Source organism: Apodemus sylvaticus, chromosome 13, assembly GCF_947179515.1.
Source record: "Apodemus sylvaticus chromosome 13, mApoSyl1.1, whole genome shotgun sequence".
In the NCBI taxonomy this organism is placed as follows: domain Eukaryota; kingdom Metazoa; phylum Chordata; class Mammalia; order Rodentia; family Muridae; genus Apodemus; species Apodemus sylvaticus.
Window position 1 is genome coordinate 35821580 of NC_067484.1, and position 19614 is coordinate 35841193.

Below are 19614 nucleotides of genomic sequence, written 5' to 3' on the forward strand. Positions count from 1 at the left end.
GCGGCAGGTGCTTGCTAGTCAAACCTTAGTCTCTGTGACAACATCCCTGCCATAAAGAACTACAGGAGAGTTTTGTTGTGGGTCAGCTCCAGTCAGCCCACAGGCTGGGTGCTGCAGGCCTTGGGCGAGCCTGGGCATGGGCAGGGTGCTCCACTGCAAAACTAGGACTAGGTGGGAAACGTGTAGGCAGGCAGTACAGCTCTCCTCATAAAAGACCGGAAGCAGGCAGGGAGGCAGGAAGGTCCGAGTCTATCTTCTCTCAGGACATGTCTTCCAGAGACACCTGGCCTAACGAGTTCCACTGCCCACCCTCGGTTTCAGATAGTTTAGCCATGACTAAACCCTCTGAAGGAAGAGCCCTTGGGATCCAGTGCTTTCTCAGAAGCCTCGCACCTGGAAAGCTCGAGTTGGAGACAGATTTTTCAAAAGAGAAAGCTGAAACGCCAAGTCTGGTAGTAAGCGAGGAACAAAGCCAGGGTTTAAGGCCGCCCAGGATGGTTCTTTAGGACTCCGCTTACAGCAAGGGAACACCTTGAACAACCACTGGGCAATTCTACAGAGAGGTTCTACCCATGCCAGGCCCTGTGCAGGAAACAGTATGACCCCTGACTCCACTATACCTACAGCCCAGGTCCAGCAGACACGAGCCAAAACAATCACACTGCATTGTAACTGCTGCTCTGGGTACAAGCTAAAAGAGACAGTGCCAGCTTCCTGGTGTGTCAGGAAGACATGCTCCTGTCTCAGAGGTTCAGGACGATTCCTACAGAAGTGATGCCCCAGACAAAGATTAAAAAACAAAAAGGCTAAATAAAATTAAATTATATTAAAAAGGTGCTCTCAGCAGCAGGAACAAGTTGCAGAGCAGAGAAAATGTGGGTCTGAAGGTGGATGGTGGGCTCAGGGTAGAAACGGAGAACTGGTAGACCTGGTCCTGGACAGGGGCGGGGCGGGGGCGTGGAGCAGGGAGCTTGGGATGGCTGGGGTATGGGGGAACATGGATGCCTATGCCGAGCCTTAAAGAGTAATATAATTGAACCAAGGTGGGTAGAGAGAGGGGACGGTAGAAGCAAAGGCCCGAGTGAGGTCAGAAAGGCAGCCTTGGGGTTTTGGTCTCAGGCACCTAGTGAAGGGGGAGTCTAGTCCTGCCTTCCCTTGCCCTTTGCCAGTAGTAAGGCCATTAGAAAACAGAAAACAGCACTGGAGGAGAGGTGTGACTGTGCAGATACACACCATGGTGTGGCCTCTGGAGTTCGGTGCTCTATAGAGCAACAGCGGACAAGTTGTGTGGTGGAGTTCTCTACCGCGGTTGAGTATTCAGGGCGAGGGCAACTGATAGGCTTATGGTGGTCTTTAGGGTGGAGGAAGAGCCAGGATGTTGTGTTGGTGAGCGGTCTCTTTCCATGGGATCATGAGACTGAACGATCACCCTGAGTCCATTGACAAAGCACTCCTGGCCTTCCGCTGCATTTGCTTCCCGTCTTCCTGGGAAAGCTGCTATGGGACAAATGGGGCCCTGCCTTCTATTTCAAACCCTGCAGACAAGACTCTTCACGTTTCCACAGCTCCTCCACTTCCTGAGAGGTGCCTACCCCACACCCAGCCCTTCAGAGACAGAGGGAAACACCTCTCTTTTTCTCACAGCTCTCTAGTGCTGAGTTTATCCCAAATCCTCCCTGGGCCTGTTCTAATGGATCCTCCTCAGGTCAGGCTGAAGAACTAGTGTTGTACCCTCTCGAAGGAGTGGGTATCATTTTAACAGTGGCTCAAGTCTGGCCGGGTCAAGTCTGGCTTCTTGAAGTGAATTATGTGGGTGTTAGAACTGACTCGTTGGCCTCAGAGGCTCACAGGCTCCAGCTCTCTGGTAACTCCCTGCGGCTTTCTCAAGTGAGTCTGATTGACACGAGAAACCAGAGCCTGGGGAAGATGGAGTTTTCCCACAGTGGATAAGTAGTGGTAGCACTGTGATTCCTTCCATCATTTCTATTCCGCCTCCAGAACATGTCGCATATGAATGTATTAATGAATCAATGAATGTATGATTGCTTCACAGTTGATATAATGAATTAGAAATAATAGACTGGCAATGAAGTGTGTGTGTGTGTGTTTGTAAGTGTGTGTGTTTGTAAGTGTGTGTGTTTGTAAGTGTGTGTGTGCACGCGCGCATGTGTGTTTTTAAGTGTGTGTGTGTGTGCGCAGATGTGTGTATGCATGTGTTTGCAAGTGCGTGTGTGTGCGCACACATGTGTGTATGTATGTTTGCGTGTGCGTGTGTGTTTGCATGTGTGTGCATGCGTGTGTGTGTGTGTGTTTGCATGTGCGTGTGTGTTTGCATGTGTGTGTGTTTGCATGTGTGCGTGCGTGTGTGTGTGTGTGTGTGTGTGTGTGTGTGTGTTCCTTCATCCTCTCTCTCGAGGTAGAATTGTAATGGACTCCGGCTGATCATCGGGGTCCTGCCATGACTCCTTCGCGAGCATCTTCTAGGTCACCCTTTTTCCTCTGTGCTCTCCCCTTACACCATCCCTTTCTGAAACGTCATCCTGACCAGCTTGCCCAGCAGCTCTTCAGCATCCAAGGTTGCCCCGCCTCGTCCATCCCTCCCGTGCTACTGGACTACACTTACTGGATCCCACTTAAATGCTTGCCCATCCCAGGACATTGCTGTCAGGACATTATAACCCTGCTCCCCTAGTGAGTGTAACCTGAAGACATGGCCGCGTCTAAGTCATTGCCACCGTCCTGATCATATTGGTGTGTTGTCAGATACGTGATAGACATTGCCTGGAGTACTGGAGGAAGACTGGGAGGATGAGGGAGTCCTTCTGAGAGTCCCTCTGACGAGAGGCTGTCTGTGTCCTTTCCCAGAGATTGTCCCAAGAGAAGCAGAACTCAGACTCCGACAGCCTGGGCGTGAATGACAGCAGTTCCACTCTCGGCCGCCGAGAAGCCTCTGAACATGGTAGGAGCTCCCACGTGCTTCCCCTAGTCCATGCTGGAGAAGGTCAAAGGTGGGAGGGGCTTTCTACAGGTCCACAGCGGCAGAGCAGATCCTGGGGACCAGAGTAAGGCCTCTGGGCATTTCGTATCGTAATTACAGGCAGGTTGCAAGGGCTTCTGGGAAGGCTGGAGAAGGGTAGAAATGGGATCGTGGCCTCCTTTCGCATCCCCCGTGACCCTCTCCTCTGCTACCAGGCAAAGGGAAAAAGACCAGCCTGGCTGAGCTGAAGGGCTCCATGAGCAGGGCTGCCGGCCGCAAGATCACACGCATCATCAGTTTCTCCAAGAAGAAGGCACAGTCTGAGGACCTGCAGACATTCTCCGGTGAGGACGAGGTCCCATGCTGTGGTAAGTCCTGGCACCGAGAAGAAGGGCAGTTCAGACGATTGAACCTGGGCTCCTGGGGCTGGTTCCGGGAACTCTCCATGTCTTAGTCCCTACCCGTTTACTCTGGGTGGCTAGAGTCCACTCTACCAACACCCGTGGCTGCGTCCCTTCAGTCCCGAGGGGGAAAGAGTCATCTAGGAAAGGCAAACAACTGACCATCACATCTGTGATTCCTGTGAACCAAGTCAAACCACTGTCCACCCACAGGCCTCAGTTTCCGCAGCTAAGATGAGATAGGAGTGAATCCACAGCATTTAGCATGCAAGCTTTTTCTGGACTTGGTAGTCCATATCTGTAATTCCAGGGCCAGGGGACTGGAAACAGGAAGGTCAGGAGTTCAAGGTCACCTGTGTCTATACAGTAAGTTTAAGGCCAGAAGCCAGCCTGGAGTACATGGGACCCTATCTCAAAAACAAGCCGTAACAACAAAGGTATATAGGATGCGATGTATATGTAGCTTATATCGTGGCCTTTATAAGCTAGAGAAAAGTAAAAGTTACATAAAATGTATGGCTGCTGCTTTGATGAAACTGGGAGGATTTTAACTCAGTGTGAGGAAAGTCTTTGTAGAGAATGGAGTTGCCTGCTTGGAGGGCTGGGCACCTTGATTGACAGAGGTTTCTGGTTTATAGGCATGTACATATATGTGTAAGTGTATGTAGATTACAGCCTAGTCTGGTAAGGAAATTGGGATTTAAAATATTAGGTGCTTTTAAAGATAAATGCACGTTAATAAAAAGTGTCTCGTAGGGAAAGGGTTATTTGGTTCATACAAGTGCTGTGGCTCATGTACTGTAACACGGTAAGATATTCAGCTGGTTTAAAGCATATGAGGCTGGGCCCTTGGCAGAGTACATGTATAAGTCATGTGAGGTCCCAGGTTCCATCCCAGAATAGCAAAAAATAACATCATCTATTTTGGATGTGCAGAAGTACTCTACTAGTTTAAAAGCTATGGTTGTGAATAAATATTTCATGATCGATCGATCAATGAATGGTAGCATGCTCTGGTAAAGAAAAAATAAATATTCAAAGGATATTCTAACTCCATCTGGGGTCAGCTGTCTGCTCAGATTTAGTAATTCTTACTGTAGCAAGATGGTGGCGTTTCCACATTCTGCCACTAGGTGTCAGCATCGTCCATCATTTTCCATCTTTCACTAACAATTTGGGGGAATGAAGGGGATAGTTGTAGCTTTTGGACATTTTATCTAGTAGTGTCAGCCTTTCCATCACACTTGGTGTGGTCCTGAGGCTGTGAACAGATGCACTAATGGCGTCAACAACAGGAACTCATAGGTAAGCTGCTGAGACGAAAAGAAGAGGATATCTAAGGTACCAGGCCTTCCTGCCAGCTAGATCACAGGAAGCTACCACTCAGTCTTTGCCTAAGGAGCTATAAAGAGGTCATCACACTGTCTCCTGTCCCAGGCTACCTGAATGTGCTGGTCAACCAAGGCTGGAAGGAGCGGTGGTGTCGTCTCAGGTGCAACACTCTCTATTTCCACAAAGACCGCACGGACCTGCATACCCACATGAACGCCATTGCCCTGAGGGGCTGTGAGGTAGCCCCAGGCTTTGGACCCAGGCACCCCTTCGCCTTCAGGATCCTTCGCAATCGACAGGAGGTGGCCATCCTGGAGGTGAGAGAAGAAGGGTCCAGGTAGCCTGGGGTGGTGGTCTTACTGCTACTCTGCTATAGGAACTTTGGGGGAAGAACCCAACGGGCTCGTCAGATTAACACCCGGGACGCCAGGTTTGCTGGAATTCCAGAAAAACAAAGAATGATGTTATTCCTGTGAAAGTATCCCAGGCAGTTTGGAGATATGCCTAGACTGAAAGGTTCCATGTTGCTGTCTGAAGTTCAAACCCGACATAGCGCTCTGTGGTTTTGTATCCTGATACTGGCAGCCCTCACTTAGAGCCTGGCTTTGCTCTTTTGCCCTGACCATAAAGTTCCAGGTCTAACGGGCACCTCCCGTGGCAGAATTGGTATCTGATTCTGGAGTTCTTGCTTAAACCTTCCCTCCAGGAGTCACCAGCTTCAGAAAAAGAGCACTGCCCTCAGGGTGCCTGTCCCTCTCACCGAGCAACTCCAGGCTCTGTGAAGAGTCTGTCCACACTGAGTTAAAATCCTTCCGGCTTCGTGCTGGCGGGGCTGCGGCTGTGCTCTTGTCCTATTTCTCTTTCCTACACGATGTCCAGCACACGCTGTAAGCTCAGCATCTTGAACAATGGCCGAGTGGCGGGCGCTCGCTCACTAGCCTGCCTACCTGCCAGCACTGCTGGCGCTCTCAGATTGTTCAGAGGACACAGACAACCCTCCAAATGGCGGCCCTCTGGATATTTAGAATGTTGACACAGGAGGAAAGTTCAAATGTCTACCTCCCTGTATTATAGACACACAGAAGCCAGGGCAACCATGTGCTTTCCAAAGCTCCCAGAGGACCAGTAGCCTCTCCACCTGCCTCTCTGTGTTTCAGTTTCAGAAACTCTTTATCTCTGCACCATACTTCTGAGTCTCTCATTTCCCTTAACTTACACAGAGTTTTCTAGGGTCTCCCCTCCCCCCTTTTAAAGAGTACCTTGTTAATTTCTTTAATCCATTTAGTAGCTACCTTAGTTAGGGTTTTATTGCTGTGAAGTATTGAGAACATGTACGTGTTGTTTCTATATCAAAAACGGTTGGATCTAAAACCCAGAGGGTTGACGGTAGAGGTGTGCCATTTTACAGAAGGAATCTGAGATCCCTCAGAGGAAGTAGCTTTTGAATAGATACTTGGAAAAAGAGAATTTGTGAGTCTCCCATTTCTGCATGCGTGTCTAGTCTAATTCTTCCCTCCATCCCTAAATACTGAGCAGTGACAAACATTTGTGGGTTTCTCTGACACGGAGCAAGCAACCAGAAGGCTTCCCGGTGGGAAAGTGAACCCCACTGTGTCTCCTCTCCCCAGGCAAGCTGCTCAGAGGACATGGGCCGCTGGCTCGGGCTGCTGCTGGTGGAGATGGGCTCCAAAGTCACCCCAGAGGCACTGCATTATGACTACGTCGATGTGGAGACCTTAACCAGCATCGTCAGTGCTGGGCGCAATTCCTTCCTGTAAGGGTGGCTCCGAGGTCGGCCCCTGCCTCAGCTCCATTTCCAAGGCTCTGCATGTAGCCTTGAGCACACGGGCGGAAGGGGAGGGGCAAGCTCAGGAAGTCAGCTTCCTTGGGAAGGGTGGTACCCAAAGTGGGAAGCATAACCCGCTGCTTGCCGTCCTGGAACCTGTCTCCTGACTTACAAAGGATGCTGGGAATGAGCCACTTGTGGTCAGACTTGTGGTACTCACACATGCCTAGCAGTCCTCGCAAGCACACGACCTTTCGGTCTGCATTAAAAACGGCTGCCAGCATCAAATGAGAGAGGTCAGGCCAGCAGCATAAGCCACAAACCGTCACCAAGATCACTGAACTTTTCGTATTCTAGGTATGCACAGTCCTGCCAGGATCAGTGGCCTGAGCCCCGCATCTACGATGAGGTTCCTTATGAAAAGGTGCAGGTACGGTCCACAGCTTGGGATAGAACTAGGAGACGGGCACAGTGCAACCAGACACAAGTGGGTGGGCGGCATCTAGAGGGAGAACACAGCACGCTGTGAGCCAGGACCCTGGACTAGATGATACTCTGCATTCTCCCCTCCCCGATCCCCCTTTCCTAGAAACATTCCCAGCCTGCCCTTCTGTTCCTAAGGGTCTTTCCTGGATGCAACTTGAAGGTTTGCTTGGTTGCAGAGAAGTTAGTTTCTGCATGGCGTTAGCGCCTCAGATACAAAGGCTGGAGCTGGGGAGACTTCAGCCTTTCTTCTCAGACCCTGCTTCCCACTTTCTGGCTCCATCCTCCCGGGGAATATTTTGAGAACAAAATGAAATGATCTGTGTCAAAAAGAAGGCACTTAGCAACAGCGCCCAGGCAGCGGAACGTTCTGTACAGAAAGATAGCAATGCTGTCCAGAATACGGTATAAGATGACAGTAATGGATCACACCAGGCTCCCAGCGCATTGGCTGGACTTGGAGCATGAGAAATAGTCTTAAAGAACAAATATGCAGCCAGTTCAATAACTTGTATCACCTGTCATTGGTTCCTCTAATCCACGGCATGACTCCGCCCCCCCCTCCCTTCTGAGGAAAGACTGTGCATTAGCAATTCAGAAAATAGAAGTATGCTTTCAAATGATATGGGGACAAAATGCCTATAATAATGGTCTCCCACAGTTTCCTGAGTCTTCTAATTTGTCTTTTCAATAAGTCTCGAGCTTACAGTTGCCTCTACCTCTCATAGAAAGGTATGTGGTTTGAATGATATTCCTAGTGAAGTCCGTGAACCAAAGTGCTGCACAAATCTTTATGTCTAAGGCCAAGCTCTCCGAGGTGCTGGCCAGAAGCTCCCTGCCTGAATGGGTTGAATCCTACCTGCACTTAACTTTCTTTTTCTGTGCTCCTGGCCCAGGATGAGGAGCCCCCGCGCCCCACCGGGGCTCAGGTGAAGCGCCACGCCTCCTCCTGCAGTGAGAAGTCCCATCGGGCGGACCCGCAGGTCAAAGTCAAGCGCCATGCCTCCAGTGAGTTCTGTGACCAGTTCCTGACAAGGGAGGTAGAACAGAACATTGCAGGGGTCTTGTGTTAGGAGTCTGGGACTGTATAGCGGTTGCCATGGCAACGCCCTGCAGGTCCCTGGGCACTGACCTCAGAGCGATCTGCCGAGCCAGTTCTGGATACCAACAAGTCTCAAGACCAGAATTTCCCAGGAGTAAGGGATCAAAATGAGCATGAGCGAACAGTGCAGTATGCTCTACCCTAAGAAGGGAAATGGGGCTGGGCAGTGTGGGAGCGCTTGCCAGGTGTGGTAAGACCTGAGCTCCCAGTCCCCAGCACAGCAACAGAAACAAAAAGAAAGTGACAACACAAGCAGGGAGGTAGAGGGCAGGTGTGGGGGGGAGGGAGGTTTGCAGAGGTAGAGCGCATAGGTCCTAACTGCAGAGGTAGACCCCGTGTGGCTTCCCCAGGAGACACTGTACAACATTTACTGATTACTCAAAAGGCCAGAAGTTAAACTTCATGTAAACTTTTGGCGGGAGGGTTGTTGGTTTTTGTATTTTTGAGATAGGGTATCCCTGAATAGCCCTAGCTGTCCTGGAACTCAAATCAGCCTGCCTCTGCCTCCCTGGGTGCTGGGATTAAAGTCATGTGCCACCACCACCCAGTGTGTGAATTCTTAATATTAGCTGCTAATTTAAATGTTTTTTAGACACATGAGTATTATCCGTTTTACAGTTCAGTGCTTAAATCTCTATATGTGTATATTTGTGTGTGTGTGTATGTGTGTGTGTGTGTGTGTGTGTGTGTGAGAGAGAGAGAGAGAGAGAGAGAGAGAGAGAGGAAGGGAGAGGGAAAGGACACTCGTCTCTAAGCCTGTCTTTTCCAGAAGACCAGAATTTTGGTCTCTGACCTAGAGTAGTATGCAAAGAATCAACCCCCACCCCTCCACTGTTCCTGGGCAGGGCTGCCACAAAATGCACAGTTCACCTCAGTGTCCCCACCCGTGCTCTCCAGACCTTATAGGGGACTAGTTGAGGCTGTCGTAGAGCAAGTCACCTTCCCACAGGACAATGGGTTTCTTTGCCCTGCACCTGGATTCCAGTCTTTGCTTTTCGAAGACTTCTTTAAAAAAATCAAAACCGTTTTCTGTCCCCTCGCTCCATTGCATTAGTATAAATCATTGCTCCTGGGACTCGGGAGAGCTGTCTTCTATCCCTCACTTGGCTGAGACGTTGCGGTGTAACTTTAAGCAAGTCCTTTCTCCTGTCTGGTTCGCTCAGGACGAGGGATGCATAGTGCTGGTGAGAAGCCTCTTGAATCGGCACTGGAGACACACAGCTTTATAAAAGCCCATTTTTAAATAGAGACTTGTTTGTGTAATTGGCCTGCCACGGCCCCCAGTGCTCAGGAGGCAGAGGCAAGGGAATCACTGCAAGTTCCAGGCTAGCCTTATCTGCATGAATCAAAGGCCAGCTAGTGAGACACAGCCATGAAAACAAAAAATTACTGGGTGTGATGGCTCAGGCCTTGGATCCCAGCACTCAGGAGGCAGAGGCGGCAGACAGATCTGAGTTCAAGGCAGCCTGGTGGACACAGTTAATTCTGGGACAGCCAGAGTGACACAGTGAGACCCTGTCTCGGAAAAACAAAAACAAAATACAAAAATAAAAACCAGTGGATAAGCAAAACAGAACACTGACGTGAACATAAGACAGTAAAGAAACCACTAACCAGGCTGCAGAGGTGGCTCAGTGGTTAAGAGTGCTCTTCCAGAGGTCCTGAGTTCAATTCCCAGCAACCACATGGTGGCTCACAACCGTCTGTATTGGGATCTGACACTCTTTCTGGTGTGTCTGAAAATAGCTAGTATATTCATATACATGAAATAAACAAATAAGTAAATCTTTTTTTAAAAATCACTTCTCAAGGGAGGGAGTGAGGATTAAAGGAAAAAAAGAGACAATTAGACAACATTATAGCATGACCCCAGTAAATGCTGAGGCGAGTTTAATTTTTTCCAGTCTGCTTTTATATCATTCTAAGTATATGCAAAGAATATAGCCAGTTCTAAATCATGAACAAAGTATTCAAGGAGCAAAGAAGACATAAACAAAGGTCCCCGCAGTCCCTGTCCCTAGGGACTTATCAAGATGATCAAGATACAAGGCACACATTCCTCGGCTGTATTTTTCTATGGCTTATTTCCTTGTCCTAGCCCACTGTCAAGTAATCTTGCCAATTTCCTAGCAGTGGCACCAAAACTCTCTGCAAATCACAAAATGTCAAAAAAAAAAAAAAAAAAAAAAAAAAAAAAAAAAAGAAGAGAAAAAGAAAAAAAAAAGTAAAAACCTTATACCTGTTTTCAAATCAAATCTCTCCCAAAAGCCCAGATTGTAAGAGCTGTGGAAATGGGACTGGTCTGGCTGAAGCCCTGTGGTGTCCATCTCCATCCCAGGGACCTGCAGGCAATCACTGAAGTCACAGGGCTTGGGGCGGGGAAGACTAGAAACCACAAGGAAACCCCTGGTGTAGCCAGTGCCGCCCCGAGGCACACAGGAGCAAAGCTGTCACAAAACATCTAACCTCTGTGACCTTTTGAAAAACAACAGCTGTTTGTCCTAGCTCTGGAGGCCTGAGTCAGAGTCAGCAGGCCTACTGTCTGTAAGGGCCACACGGTGTTGTTGCATAGGCAGCTATCTTGCTCTCTTATGAGGCCACTGACGTCATGGATAAAGATTTTGTGACCTCATCAGCTAGAGGAAGGCTAAATGGGAAATTCTAGTAGTAAGTAGCCTAGTGTGTAGCACACGCTTGAATTGAGCAGTGTGTTTCTTCTGTGCAACTGCTTGTTGTCCACCATTGTGTTGGAGCTACAGTACACTCCTGGGACTGGGACGAGTTCTCTCCCTTCCTCTCTCCCTCCCTCTCTCCCTCCCTCCCTCGCTCTCTCTCTCTCTCTCTCCCTTCTTCCCTCTCTCCCTCCCTCCCTCTCTCCCTCCCTCTCTCTCTTCCCTCTCTCCTTCCCTCCCTCCCTCCCTCCCTCCCTCCCTCCCTCCCTCTCTCTTTCCTCTCCCTACCCTTCCACAGCAATACAATGAGCAGCAGCGGCTGACATTGGCCTAGGTCTCATCTCAGTTTTAAGTAGGCATCTCCTTTTATCATAGATACTGACGCACCCAAATCACACTTTTTAAAAAGCAAACTGGGTTACGTACACATCACGAAATGCTGTATTATATGATACTACTTGTCATTATTTTCTAACATCTCCTAAGCCCTCCTCATGTGCCAGGTACTATATTAGGTACTTTTTCTTGATTACCACGTTTCAACCTTACTGTATCCTGGAGGCTAAATGTTATCAGTATCTTTATTTGTGCATGAGGACACTGAGATTTTGGGGGAAGGAACAAAAGCACCCCAGTCATTTCTGTCTGATGTCATGCGCCCAATCAAGAGGGAATGCAAACTCGGTCTGCGTGGTTCTGAGCCCCTGGGCATACTATCTCCCTGTTGCTCCCCATTTCCCCCAAGAGATTCATGCTGAGTACACTTAAATGAGTAGACCTAAAGATCCATATCTTATATATGAGGTGGAGGCAAGCCAGCGCCACACAGGTACCTCACCAGACGCAGACCTGAGGACCTCTTGCTTTCCTGTTATCTCTGTAGGTGCCAATCAATACAAGTACGGCAAGAACCGGGCAGAGGAGGATGCCCGAAGGTACCTGGTAGAAAAAGAGAGGCTGGAGAAAGAGAAGGAGACGATTCGGACAGAACTGATGGCCTTGCGACAGGAGAAGAAAGAGCTGAAGGAAGCCATTCGGAACAGCCCAGGTAGCTGCCAAGGTGCTGGGCACACAAGGGTCATTTAGCCTGAGCACTTCCCCTGGCACAGTAAGGGGAGGCCTCTTACACAGATCTCCTGGTTTCCCATCCAGGTGGGGTGGGCTCCCCCCAAACCCCCTTGCTGTCATTCACCCTGTCTAAAGAAAGCCCAGCAGTTTAGTAACTGCTTTAGATAGAGGGTGGAGACCATCCCAGTAGGGCGGAGCAGAGACAGATGCTTGTCTCAGCATCTCACAAGGACGACTTCTTTGGGTCCTGCATTAACTCACTCCGATGGCAGACAGTGGCCCAGCTCTAGGTTTGATGAGCAGCGATATTTCCCAGGATCTCCGGAATCCAGAGACCTCAATAGGCCTTGCCTGCTCTGAGGGTCTCTAACCCCATTTCCCACTGCTTCTTTGAATTCTTTACCTAGCTGCAGTTTACTACACTTCTGCCTGGGTTTCTCCCATGTATTCTGTGGCACAGGACATCCCCTGCCTTATAGAATATGCATGGTCCTTATGGAGCATAGAATCTACAGACCCTTTTCTAAGAACAAAACACACATCAAAAGGGTACAGATAGATTCAGTGGGCCAACCTTAGAGCCTACCCATAGATCACAGAAGTCTACACATAGACTTCTGGTGTAGAGATTATAATGTGAGAGAAGTCTTAATGAAAATCTGTCTGCTTAAACTAAATAAGCAGCAAGGTCCTCCTGGAAAGCCTGGTCTGTGGGAAGCTCCATACTGTGACTAGTACACAAGTAATAAGAAACCCAAATCCCCACCGGCACAGAGACAGATATGCAAACTGAAAACTGAGAGATCAGGCGTAGTGAAGTACAGGGAAACATCACTTCATTCTCTTCCTCTCTGTGGTGGCATAGTGGCTGCACAGTACAAGCCTTCACCCAGGCCTTCTGGACACTCCGGCAAAGGGGGTGTCTCTTCCCAGTGGCCACCACCAAAACCTCAGAATTCACTCCATTTGAACCAACTCTTAAACCCATCACTGTGATTATGGGCCAGGCCCAAGCTATATGGAGCCAGCCCACTCAGAGCACAGGGAAGGAGAGGGCAAGGGTGGTTTTGAGTGGAATATTAGGGTACTGTATCCTGAAGATGGAGGCTGGGCAGATAAAGACCACACCACAGGGGGCTGGAGAGATGGCTCAGTGGTTAAGAGCGCTGACTGCATTTCTGGAGGTCCTGAGTTCAATTCCCAGCCACCACATGGTGGCTCACAACCATCTGTAATGAGATAGGATGCTCTCTTCTGGTGTGTCTGAAGACAGCTACAGTGTACTTACATATGTGTGTGTCTGTGTGTGTGTGTGTGTGTGTGTGTGTGTGTGTGTGTACGTACAGATACATATATAACCACACCACAATGTGGTTGGTGATGCACCTCAAAGTCCATCTTTTAACTGGCCCCACAGTGCTGGGAAGGCCCTCCGGGAGGGACAGATGGGGCCTGCAGCCCCACAGGCTTTCTCATCCGTGTCTCTGGACTCAGGAGCAAAGCTGAAGGCCTTGGAAGAGGCTGTGGCCAGTCTGGAAGCTCAGTGCCGTGCCAAGGAAGAGCAGAGGATCGACCTGGAGCTCAAGCTGGTAGCTGTGAAGGGACGCTTGCAGCAGTCCCTGGCCGGGGGGCCGGCCCTCGGTCTGTCCGTGAGCAGCAAGAACAGAAGCCAAGTGAGTCCGGAGCCTCCTCCGCGGGGAGCCACTTCCGACCCCTCACACACTACACACACCCCCCATGTATGTTCTCACTCCTGGTTCTGACGCTCAAAACTGTCACCAGAAAATGCCATATGTCCCAGAGAGGGCAGGATTACCGTACTAGGAAGCATTGCTATAAACTGCCAGTGATCGAATCCATTCCTCATCTGCATAGCCCTGAAGGGGGAAGGGGAGATGCGTGTCCATCTTTATCTGTTTGCTCTCTGCATCCTGCCCCAAGCAACTGGTTTAATTAAGAACTGAGGGGTGGGGATGTGGTGTGTGAAGCTTAGGTTAGACCACCAGCACCAGAAACAAACCCACAGGAGTTAGACGGCTTATCATATCAGCCTCTTAGAGCCTGGCTGAGAGGAGGATACCAAGTGTTTGCTGAATGATAAGATGCCCTCCCTGCTCTCAGACAACAACCCTAACTTGTCTGGTAAGTATGAGCTGCCCCTGGGAACTGTGTTCCAAGCCGCTCTCTACGGACAGACCACACACCCTGTGATCTTCCTCTCCTTGGGGGCAGTGTTAGCCTCAGTTTTTCAGATGGAGGACCGTCCCCTCATCCCAGCTGTGGCTTCTCCGTGTGTTTTGCAGGGTTGCCTCAATTAGGGGTACCACTGCTGTGATGGAACACCATGACCAAAAAGCAGTTTGGGGAGGAAAGGATTAATGTGGCTTACTGTTCATTATAAAAGAACACCAGGATGAAAACTCAAAATAGGTCCTGGCTGCAGGAACAGACACAGAGGCCATGGAGGGGTGCTGCTTACTGGCTTGCTCCCCAAAGCTTGCTCAGCCTGCTTTCTTATAGAATCCCGAACTACCAGCCCAGGGGTGGCCCCACCCCCAATGGGCTGGGCCTCCTCCCCACAATCACTAATTAAGAAAATGCTCTACAGGCTTGCCTGCCGCCCCATCTTATAGAGGCATTTTCTCAGTTGAGGCTCCTCCTCTCAGAAGCTTGTGTTACGTTGACATAAAAGTAGACAGCACACGAACTCACAGAGTTGAATATTCAGCAATTATCTGGGCGATTTAACGGTGAAGACAGTGTAGACAATAAGACTGAATGCTTAGGTGCATATAGGTGAAGCTGTGTTTAATACATGAAATGTATACATGCTAGACATGTATACATGCTAGTGTTTCAGCTCTAGCAGCACCCCTCAAAGGAAGCAGTACAGCTATGGAATTCACACACTAGCTCTCATAGTAAGCAACCACGTGATCTTGCACAGAACTTTGACCTCCTTGATTTTTATCTATAAAATGGGGTGATTGCCAAGCTGTAGTAGTGTATGCCTTTAATCCCAGCACTTGGGAGGCAGAGGCAGGCAGATTTTTGAGTTGGAGGCCAACCTGGTCTACAGAGTGAGTTCCAGGACAGCCAGGGCTACACAGAGAAACCCTGTCTCGAAAAAACCAAAATAAAATAAAATTAAATTAAAATAAAATGGGACAATTAATTAAGAGAACATATTTTGTGGCTGGAGAGATGGCTCAGTGGGTAAAAGCACTGACTGCTCTTCTGAAGGTCCTGAGTTCAAATTCCAGCAACCACACAACCATCTGTAAGGAGATCTGATGCCCTCTCCTGGTGTGTCTGAAGACAGCTACAGAGTACTCAGATATAATCATAAATAAATCTTTGAAAAAAAAAAAGAGTGCCTATTTCACAGGCTCTGAAACCCACTCACCTACTCATATGCCTTACTGCCCGCCTGATGTGTAGAGAGGCCTCTGTGATTTTGTTTGTTACTGTCTTTACTCCAGAGTCCCCAGCATCTACCCCCACCCCCTTTTCACCCTGGTCAGTGCTGACATGTTTGCCTAGTGCTTTCTAATTTAAATTTGCTTATCCTTCTAAATGTAGGTTGGGTGCAAATAACCACCACTGTATCTTACCTACTTAATGGTTTTGTCTTGTTTGCCATTAACAGGAAACTACAAATAAACCCCAAAGCAATGTCCCAGAGCAATCTCTCCCTGTCAACTGTGTTTCTGAGCTGAGAAAGAGGAGTCCGTCCATTGTAACCTCCAACCAAGGGAGAGTGCTTCAGAAGGCCAAGGTAAACTGAGAGCTCAGCTAATAGCAAGTCACAGATCTGGGTCTTTTTATGCAGGACCTAGCCCCAAACCCAGATCCCCAGCCCCTAGGGAGAAAGGCAGGAAACCTCTGGGACAGCTAGACAGGAAAGCCAGGGTCTTCACCCTTCACCAACACAGTTCTCTACCAAGTTGTCGTCTGTAGTTAGGAGACAAGACTGGGCGTAGTGGGCCTGCCCCACGGCTAAGCAGGGAGCCAACACGTGGACAGAGAGACTCAGGGCTCCCTTTTTGAAGCTGGTCCTCCATCTCTCCTGTGTAATTTGGGGACAGATGTTAACATTTGGAGCTTTAGAAAGGGATATGTATTATGAAACACTGCAACACATTTCTCAGGATATGAATAACTCTATAGTAGATGGTGAGAATACACACACCATAGAGTAGAGAACTCCTTACATCAGGCCAGATCAGGTTTTGCCACCAAATAAGTTTGTGCCAAAACACCCAGGAAGTGTGCCTGTTTCAGTGTTTTCTGAGTTTCAGAAGATACAAGAAAGACAGTGTGGATCTAAAAAACAAATGTTCAACATTGGGCACACTGTCACTTCCTGCAGTCCTAGCACCTGAATCTGAGGCAGGGGGACTATGATTTCTAGACCAGCCTGGACTGCGGAGGATAGCAAGCTCTGCCAGTGTGCCCAGTAAGCCTCAGTGGAAGGTAACCTGGGCATCATGGGTAGTTTGATCTAGAAGCACCCAACCTAAGAGATGTGGAGACCAATGGGGTTTCTCTACTTTAAAATGAAAACCTACAGCTGGGTGTGGTGGTGCACACCTTTAATCACAGTACTTGGGAAGCAGAGGCAGGTGGACCTCTGAGTTCAAGGCCAGCCTGGTCTACAGAGTGAGTTCCAGGAGTAAGGAACCCAAACAAATCTGTCTTTCCCTCGTGGACTCGGGAAAATAGACCTCACACTCATTCATAAATGGAAAGTATGACACTAGCCCATCCCATTGTAAGGACTGAAGTGAAATAAGGCAGAGAACGGTGACAGGTGACTGGAGTGGTTATTAACCATTGATAGCAATGCCTTTGCAATGGGTCACACACAAGCAGCAAGCACAGTACAGTGCAAGGGGACCAAACGGGATTGGAGAGAAGGGTCATCCAAAGAGAAAAGCACGGGCCAAGTCGTTTGTTTGTGGGCATTCAGGCAGAAGGCTGAGCACTAAAAGTGAGGCCCAAGAAGGACTGAGCAGGCCAGAGGGAGCAGCCAGGCCCAGGAGCCAGCAAACTTCTCCTGGAAGGGACAAAGCCAACTACTAACTCAGGAAGAGTAAGGCTGCCTCCCAGGAAAACTTCTCTTCCAGGCACTGAGGTTTCAATTCTGTGTCGCTTTTACTTGTCACAAAAAGATTCTCTTGGTATAGTTTCCAGGTGCTTAGAAATGTGACCAAACATTTTCGTTTGTTTGTTTGTTTGTTTTTGAGACAGGATTTCTCTGTGTAGCCCCGGCTGTCCTGGAACTCACTCCGTAGACCAGGCTGGCCTCAAACTCAGAAATCCACCTGCCTCTGCCTCCCAAGTGCTGGGATTAAAGGTGTGTGCCACCACTGCCTGGCTTGAGCAGACTTTTGTAAATACCAGGTACATTTTTCAAAGGCCATTCTGGGATTTAGAGAAATGGCTCAGAGATTAAGAACAACTGTTCTTGCAGAGGACCCAGATTCAGTTCCCAGCACCTACATGGTTGCTTACAGCCATCTGTACCTCCAGTACTGAGGGATCTGATACCTCTCTTCTGATCTCCATGGATACCAGGCATGCACATGGTGCACAGACAGACATGCAAGCAAAACACTCATATACATAAAATAAATAAATCAATAAAAAATAAATATAAAGCCCATCCTGGTTAGGTATGTAATCCCAGCACTTTAGAGGCTGAAGCAGGAGAATCACCAAGAGTTTGAGGGCAGCCTGATCTGTATATTGAAACCTTGTCACCATCACACAGAAGCTACCCTGACTGTGGAAAATGGAGAATGGACTGGCTTGGTCAAGGGCGCTCTTCAGAGTGCAGTGAGTGTTCCAACCTTCGGTCCCACTAGAGCCCTCCACAAACTGATTTTTCTCATCTTCCTGTGCCTTAGGAATGGGAAATGAAGAAGACCTAGAAAGGGTGAGAATTCCAACCTGAAGCAGTATCAGCTTGTCCATCTAAGGAGGAAATGCTTTCTTCACAAAGACATCAGGAAAAGCCTGGGGCACCCAAAGGACCAGCTTGGCTGTCCTCCTGACTTTAGGGACTGTGGGAAGGGAGAAGCGGAAGCATCCTTCTGGCTTCACAGAGGGTGGAGCTGGGAGTGTCGGGAGACAAGCACCCATGGTTGTAAAGGTTTTATTAGGTCTCTCTGCCTTCTGATGCAATGAAAGCACATAAGCCATTCCATCCTTTCCTTGACATCCCAGTCCCAGTCCTTGCAGCAGAGGAAACCAGTGTCGAAGTGCTGCTAGTGTTATGATAAAAAAGAAAATCACTCCATCACCTGATCACACTTAGGCAGGCTGATTCCTATTGGGCATTACAGGCAATGGGCAAGGTTAATGGACTGGAAGATCAATATATCCCTGCCTGCACAACAATGAACAAAAGCTATTGAGAATGTAAAAATCCCAGTTTTCTGTTTTCGAGCCAGGCAGACTGCAGCTGCTAGAACCTTCCAGGTTTGAGCATTTCTGTTTAAAATCAGATTCTCTGAGAACTCAGAGGGTAAAGAAAGCTGATCAGCTGGCACATTTTAAGCACAGTGGCAGAAGTATGGAGTTCTAATGCCGACACTGTCATATGCATTGGAAGATGGAGTACTTCGCTGTCAGTCAAGTGCTTACCTACCTAATGTGACACTGAAGCTCCTGGGACTGTGGTTGGAAGACTAAATCTCTAGCCTGAGGAAGTCTTCATCTTGTACTAGGAGGCCCACAAGTCTGTTTCCTGCTACAAAGTGAAACTATTAAGGAAAACCAGCAGGATGGTGGCTCATGTCTACCACAAGGGTGCTAAGCCTTTTCCAAACACTTGATGTTTCTATAGGACCTCAATTCCTAGGCAACCTCTTTTCTGTGCCACTCGTGACTTGTCTCAACACTGGGCTTTTAGGTCTGTTTTAACATACTCATTTCCAATAAAGATGAACCTGTTCAACTCTGAGAGGTCAGAGGTAGCTGGCACATGTCGGAGAGGGGGAAGTTATGTGCCTCAGAATAACCGGTGGATGGGTTTCCTAGTCTTGATGTGTGTTACCCACCTAAGATTTACCATACTTTAGCCTCACTGGAGCCTTACCAGCCTTTGAAATAGCTGGGACCAGAGCAGGAAAATCACCTCAGCAGACACCTACCTCACTGGTAGGGCATGCACATCAGGGGTCACGGTCCTGGGTCCAGATTGGGCTGTCTGCTAACTGAGTGAGGAAAACCTGGTTTCCGTTATAAGAACAGGCTGTGACTGTGCTCTCCTCCCAAGACTCCTGGTGGGTATTTAATGAGGTCATTCGGGAAGCATCTTCTTTCTATACTGTTGAAAGTTGGAAATGCTTAAGTCACAAGTGGATATTATTATCAGCTAGAGGAGAAAGATGTGGCTCAAAAACTTTTGTTCTGTCTGTAAAGGAAAAAAAATATGATTTAAATAGTAACAGCTATCAAAAGACATGCAATCCAAAGGGAGGGTTTTCATTCCAAGTTCCGCCTCTATGTCTTCAGTGACGAAGAGACCACATTTGGGTTCCAGTGCTTTTTAAAAGATGTATATTCTCCAAAGGTGCCCACCACTGTGCCTTAAGTACACACCGCATTCTTTCTTAGGCAGTTATTTTAGGCTCAAGTGCCTTTTCCACAAGTAGATCTTGAGCTCAAAGAAACAGGGGCCCTGCATCATTAATCATTAACATGAGAACATGCCACCTGCCCAGCATAAGCCTGCACCTCCAGAGGCCCATGTTCAGAGCACACCTAGTGCTTGCCTTCTGGAC

The 19614-nt window shown here is 48.7% G+C and overlaps 1 protein-coding gene across 2 annotated transcripts in view; it reads left to right on the plus strand.

Moving 5' to 3' along the window:
- The window catches only part of Afap1l1 (actin filament associated protein 1 like 1), a 57847-nt gene extending 39056 nt beyond the window's left edge, over positions 1-18791 (plus strand). For both annotated transcript variants that reach the window (XM_052155613.1, XM_052155614.1), the window contains 10 exons: positions 2866-2959; positions 3193-3345; positions 4816-5027; positions 6339-6484; positions 6854-6926; positions 7876-7987; positions 11637-11801; positions 13316-13494; positions 15471-15599; positions 17734-18791. In XM_052155613.1, the coding sequence (XP_052011573.1) occupies positions 2866-2959; positions 3193-3345; positions 4816-5027; positions 6339-6484; positions 6854-6926; positions 7876-7987; positions 11637-11801; positions 13316-13494; positions 15471-15599; positions 17734-17757 (1287 nt within the window). In that variant the 3' untranslated portion in view covers positions 17758-18791. The remainder of the gene's footprint in view (positions 1-2865; positions 2960-3192; positions 3346-4815; positions 5028-6338; positions 6485-6853; positions 6927-7875; positions 7988-11636; positions 11802-13315; positions 13495-15470; positions 15600-17733) is intronic.
- The last annotated feature ends 823 nt before the right edge of the window (positions 18792-19614 follow it).